A 6,000-nucleotide genomic window follows, 5' to 3' on the forward strand; every position below is an offset into this window, starting at 1 on the left:
GGTCTGACTGTCTCTTCAGCAAAAAACAAACACAGTTCCCATTCAAAACAAATTAAATTGAAATATTTGCCAGATAACTCACAGTTCTGGAATACACACAAAGACAATCTCACTATTGCTCTGCATGAGAAAAGGCAGACTTGCCACATTTTGTATATAAAGATAAAAATTAATTAGGAAAAGGAATTACAAATAAAACACTATATTTTATTAGGGCAGGTTGATAGATTATTAACCATGAATTATTTTGCAAATAACTGTCATGTTCACTGTTGTCTTTTGTTTTTGTGCTTTCATGTTGAAGTTTAGTTCTTGCATGTGTTACCATGCCCTGTGCTAGGTTTCCTTTGGTTTTCTTTGTCCTGAGTTTTCCTTGTTTTTATTAATAAAAGCTGCATTTAGATCCACATTCTCTGCCTGCCTTCGTCACAGAAGAACTAACCTAAACTTCAACATAAAAGCACAAAAACAAAAGACAACAGTGAACATGACAATAACTTGCCTTTTATATTCATTTAATTATGATTTATTCTTTTTTGCATCTTAAATTTAACAGATTGTGGAACAGTTTGCACCAGCATGCATGCATGAGACTGCTGTTTAGGATAGCTGTAGTCACCATTAACAAACCACCTTATGGACACTAATAAATTATCAGGTTTATAAGGACTACTGGATTTCTCTGTCAATTACCGGACAGCACTTTTGACATAATACACTGTATAAACCAAGGACATGCAGCAGTTCTCCAAAACTGCATCAAGTTTTGCTTTTATTTTAGGCCTGTTCATTTTAATGTAACGCTAACTGTGTATATGTATTTATAAATAATTATACAACATTTTTAATCAATGAATGCAACCCTCGTTTTGTTTCTTTCAATGGTTTTATATAGGAAAAGCATTAAATTAATGTATTGATGCACATTTGATAAATAAAATAAAGAAAAGAAAAATATTAACAATAGTGTACAACTTCAGCAACTGAATGACGTTCTATAAATACACATTTTCATTGTTTTTTAGTTAGAATTATAATTATTATTACTATTGTTGTTGTTGTTGTTGTATATTTACATCAAAGTCCTGAAATATTTACTCCCCATTCAACTAGAAACTTTGTCATATCTGCGTGCTTTGGTAGCCAAACTGTGCACTCATAATAATTCTGACACCAATTCTTACAAATATGTGTCATCATGATTTCACTGTGTGCATAGTTTAAGATCCATTAGAAATGTCCAATTGCTATCCTGAAGACGCTCTTGATGAATAAATTAATTTAGAGTCGGACCTCGCAATTTCACATTGTTGTTGTTTTTTAGACTGGCATGTTGTGCACAGATATTCCAATAGAACACACTGGAAAAACATACACTTGCTTTTATTTAACTCTGCTCGCTCGCCTCTTTCGTCTAATGCATGATTTATAGGAACCACAGCATCCAGAGAGCGCACTCAAGTAAACAGTGTCTCCCGCAAACCTCAGCCATTAATTAGTCCTATTCTTTCGCTATTAAACAAACCACTCTTACCTTCATTCTCTGGGTAATTCCGTAAGGCTTGACTCGGTGTTAGGGAGGGAAAGAGAAAGAAAAGAAGGGACGGATAAATCCAAAGGTTTGCCATTTTCAGGCTGCGCTGAGCGCGCGCTGCATCCCTATCGCTGTAGAAAGTTACTGAGGCTCGCTATCAGAGAACAAGTGAGGAGCGGAGCGAGAGGAGACGAGAGTAGAGGGAGGGTCCGGGACCAGCCTCGGTATGTCAATCACCCGGGCTGCCAGGCAAACGGAGGAGAGGGAGCCTTCGGCGGGAGGCGCGCGCTCGCGGGAGCATTTAGAGGCAAAAACTTGACCTTAACCACCACAAACAGAAACTGAAGGAAACACGGAATATGGCAGCTGCCAAATTTAATTTTCGAGTGATTTTAAACTCCTGAAATCTTATTTTCTGAGGTAATTGTAGCTGTAACAACACCTGGCTGGCTTGATAGTTAAAACCATTTCAAAGGGAGCTTTTATCACGGGAAATGTCTCTCAGAGTCTGCTGTCCCCATAATGTAGCCCTTCACTGATATATTTAAACAGGTTCCGAGACAAAGTTTTGTGGCATGACTACCCTGTTAAAAAAAGTCACTTAAGCCAACCTAAGATGGTTTGCTGGTCTCCAACCGTTTGGCCACCAGTGTGTGTGTGTGTCTATATATATATATATATAAGGTTATAGGTTTGGAATAATGTACAGATATTGCTCTTATGAAAAGAAATTGGTACTTTTATTTATCAAAGTGGCATTCAACTGATCACAATGTACAGTCAGGACATTAATAAATAATACAATAATAAATAAAAGGTGTACACCTTTGGATGAAACCTTTTTTGACAATTTCAAACATTGTATGGCCTTCATTTCTTCAAAATAATGTTTGACTGACAAGTTCCTAGAGCAAGCTGTTTCTTTTTTTACCATTTTTTACCTAATATTGACATTAAGACATCCCAGTCTTTTCCATACTGTGGCAACTCAAAAACAAACACAAAGACAATGATAAGCTTCATTTACATGTATGCATTTGGCAGACGCTTTTAACAAACCAAATAGCTTTCAACTGTGTTTGATATAATAACAAGTGATTTTCTACTATCAAATTAGCAATTTAGCATGATTACTCAAGGATTGGAGTGATGGCTGCTGGAAATGGGGCCTGTCTAGGTTTGATCAAAAATGACTTCAGTAATGTCCTCACTATAAATGCCACTTTGGTGAATTAAAGTCCTTCTGACACTGCTAAATCTGTACATTATTCCAAACTTTTGGCCGCCAGTGCTGTTCTAAGCTAAAGTGCACTTGTAAGCTTCACTGTGTGTACCACTCTGCTTGTGTTCATGCCATTCTAAACTAAAGTGTAAGAGCAGTGCAGATGTGTTACGAGTTATCTGTTTCTTTACATTTAATTTTCTGACATTTTACATGTAATTTTTGTATGTAATATGAGCCAGTTGATGACGTGAAGTGAGTCAGTGTCAATCAGTGTTTACATTCAACAGCACTCTGTGATTTATTTTATTACTACTACACTACTAAAGCTAGGAAATAGCTTTAAACGGCTTTAAACTTACAACTTCAGAATTACGGCTCCTCACAGCTGAGAGACACAACAGACTGAATGTTGTGTTTACCTTTAAATGTTGGAAAATCAATGTAATGCATGGCAACAAGTGGCTTTTATAAATCGGCACAAGTACAACAGCAAATTACACTAATGGTCAGTAAATATGTAATAATAATAATTTATATACATTTCTGCCAAATAATATACTTAATTTGCTTGGCTGTAGGCTTTTAACTGTTTAAATTGTTTGTAGGCACATTAACATAGAACTCAACTGAAGTGCAGTCACAGGTATTTTACAATGGCTTTGAACATAGCTCAGCCAATAACATTTCAAAACAGAACCATCCATTTATAAATAAGGTACACTAAATGGACTAAAACAGCATCTCAAATGTCTAAAATATAATAATAATAAGTAGATATTTTAGAATCTTTGCTATATGTTTTTCAGTGCTGAACACCAGTGAAACCAGCATCCCTTTATCCACTGCACTTTCTTCCAACTGGGATTTTATTAGTGTCTAATTAAGACTGCAATTTACACTCCATACATGCTGCACGCCAATGACCTAATTTCCCCATGGGTTGAAATAAGAAAAGGTTTTAGAAGGCTCCATTCATCCAGTAACAAAACCCTGTTCCGTCATGGCAACACTATCAACGACATGACGAGGCTCTCAGACTCTTCTGCTACCACCTCTAAGGCTGTGTGAGTGTGTTTGTGTGTGTGTTTTAGATATTTTTATAATGATCTCTGTGGATTGTCTCTGAATACTACAGTAAAGTGCACCATCAGCTTTTGCACTTCTGAAGGAACAGTGGAAGTCAGAGCAGACTATAAAAAATATCTGTAATATTCTTCTCTTTCATAACACAAATGGCCATTAGAGGAGGACAGTGAGCTACTGTTAGAGCCGTTCATAGAATCACTGCTCAGGGCACATTTAGCATCAAACAAAACACACACACACACACACCCTTTCTTGTCAGACTAATTTATGTGCCATTTGTGCATTTCAGCCATTCTGTGTCAGTTTGAGCTGCATCAAAGCTTGATGGTTGACTTTTTATCCAAAGGAAGCGCTTCAGTCTCTACCTTTTAGACCAGTTCAAAACGGATTGAACCCTGGTCATCTTCTTTCTACCCCTTTTCACCCTGAAATGTCAGTCTGTTTTAATGGCTTGGATTGAGGGCCAGATCCATCTTTTCATACTGCAGAATGTTCTTTTTATGAAGGCTGTGACGAAGTAAAGGTTCACTGCAGGAGATGGGGTTAAGATACTCGCACAAAAATAAAGAAAAAAATGTGCCTTTGATACATCTATGTAAATGCCCTTTTCACTTGAAAAATGAGCAAAAGTACTTTACTGCACTTTTTCTCGCAAACTGCGGGTGTGCTGCCGAGTTCAGTAAAGTTTATTAACTGCCATATCCTTCAAAAACTGCCAAATTGCAAAGTCAGCTTTATATTGGGACAAATTCACAATCCACAAAAAAAAAAAAGAAAACAGAAGGGTTTTTTTTTTGGGGGTTGAACAAACACTTTATTTTAATTGTAACTTGAAAAAAATTGATGTATGTGTAAATAAAAGTCTCCCTTTTGAAAGTAAATAGAATAAATAAAAAGCTAACAGAATTATAATAATAAACCGAATTATAAACGTGATAAAAAAAAGAGCATGTAGCTATAAGATGTTATATAACTAAAGAATTTTAGTTTACATGTTAGCATAGCATGTTAAATTATCTACTAAATGAAAAATAACATCAGCTGTGTGAGCTTTAAAATTAATGTCTTATGATTATTAATAATTAACATATATTGTAGGTGTGTGACAGCACAACCATGCTGCTCCGGTCTGTACCTTAAACTCAGTGGTTTTCAACTGGTTGAGAACCTGTGTTGAGCCCCCATAGTAAAAACGTAACCTATATTTAATGTATCCTGGGTTGCATTTCCTTTTATGTTGTTGTGGCAGCGAGGGCGTGGTCAAGCGCCCGTCCGGGAGAGAAAAGCGGTAAGGGCGCTTACACCTGAGCTAAATTATGTCTAACACCTGTGTCTAATTTCAGTAAGCATGGGGAGAGCGGCATATAAAGCAAGGTAAACAAAAACCCCAATCTTAACATCCCGGTTACTTGTGATGATCACCTCTCACCGCGCCAACTCGCGGAGGTTTCAGAATTACAAAAATAATTTGCAAATGTGTTTTCCCCTCTGCCGGGCCGTACAGATCTCATACAGCACCACATCGAGACCGAGCCGGGGGTGGTGGTTCGTAGCCGCCCTATCGCTTACCGGAACATAAAAAAAAAATTGTTCGGGAAGAATTGGATGCAATGCTTCAATTGGGAGTAATAGAAGAGTCCCACAGTGATTGGTCCAGCCCGGTGGTTCTTAATCTCAAGAGCGATGGGTCTGTTCGATTCTGTGTGGATTACAGAAAAGTCAACGCGGTGTCTAAATTTGACTCGTACCCAATGCCCCGTGTTGATGAACTGCTCAATCGGTTAGGTACTGCTCGTTTTTATTCAACCTTGGATTTAACGAAGGGTTATTGGCAGATCCCCTTGACACCAATGTCCCGTGAGAAAACCGCCTTCACGCCGTTTGGATTACACCAATTTGTGACGCTTCCTTTCGGTTTGTTTGGAGCACCAGCCACATTTCAGTGTCTCATGGATAGGCTCCTCAGACCTCACACCGCGTATGCCGCTGCATATTTAGATGATATCATCATTTATAGCAATGACTGGCAGCGGCACATGCAACATCTGAGGGCTGTCCTGAGATCGCTGCGGCGGGCGGGGCTCACAGCAAATCCTAAGAAGTGCGCGATTGGGCGTGTGGAGGTACGGTATCTGGGGTTCCACTTGGGTCATTG

At 38.1% G+C, this 6,000-nt stretch overlaps 1 protein-coding gene across 1 annotated transcript in view; it reads right to left on the reverse strand.

Moving 5' to 3' along the window:
• The window catches only part of LOC127645630 (ephrin type-A receptor 3-like), a 217,892-nt gene extending 216,230 nt beyond the window's left edge, over positions 1 to 1,662 (reverse strand). The window contains exon 1 of the mRNA XM_052129301.1: positions 1,535 to 1,662. Coding sequence (XP_051985261.1) covers positions 1,535 to 1,628 — 94 coding nt within the window. The 5' untranslated portion in view covers positions 1,629 to 1,662. The remainder of the gene's footprint in view (positions 1 to 1,534) is intronic.
• Between the last annotated feature and the right edge of the window lie 4,338 nt (positions 1,663 to 6,000).

This window comes from Xyrauchen texanus, chromosome 6, assembly GCF_025860055.1.
Source record: "Xyrauchen texanus isolate HMW12.3.18 chromosome 6, RBS_HiC_50CHRs, whole genome shotgun sequence".
NCBI lineage: Eukaryota > Metazoa > Chordata > Actinopteri > Cypriniformes > Catostomidae > Xyrauchen > Xyrauchen texanus.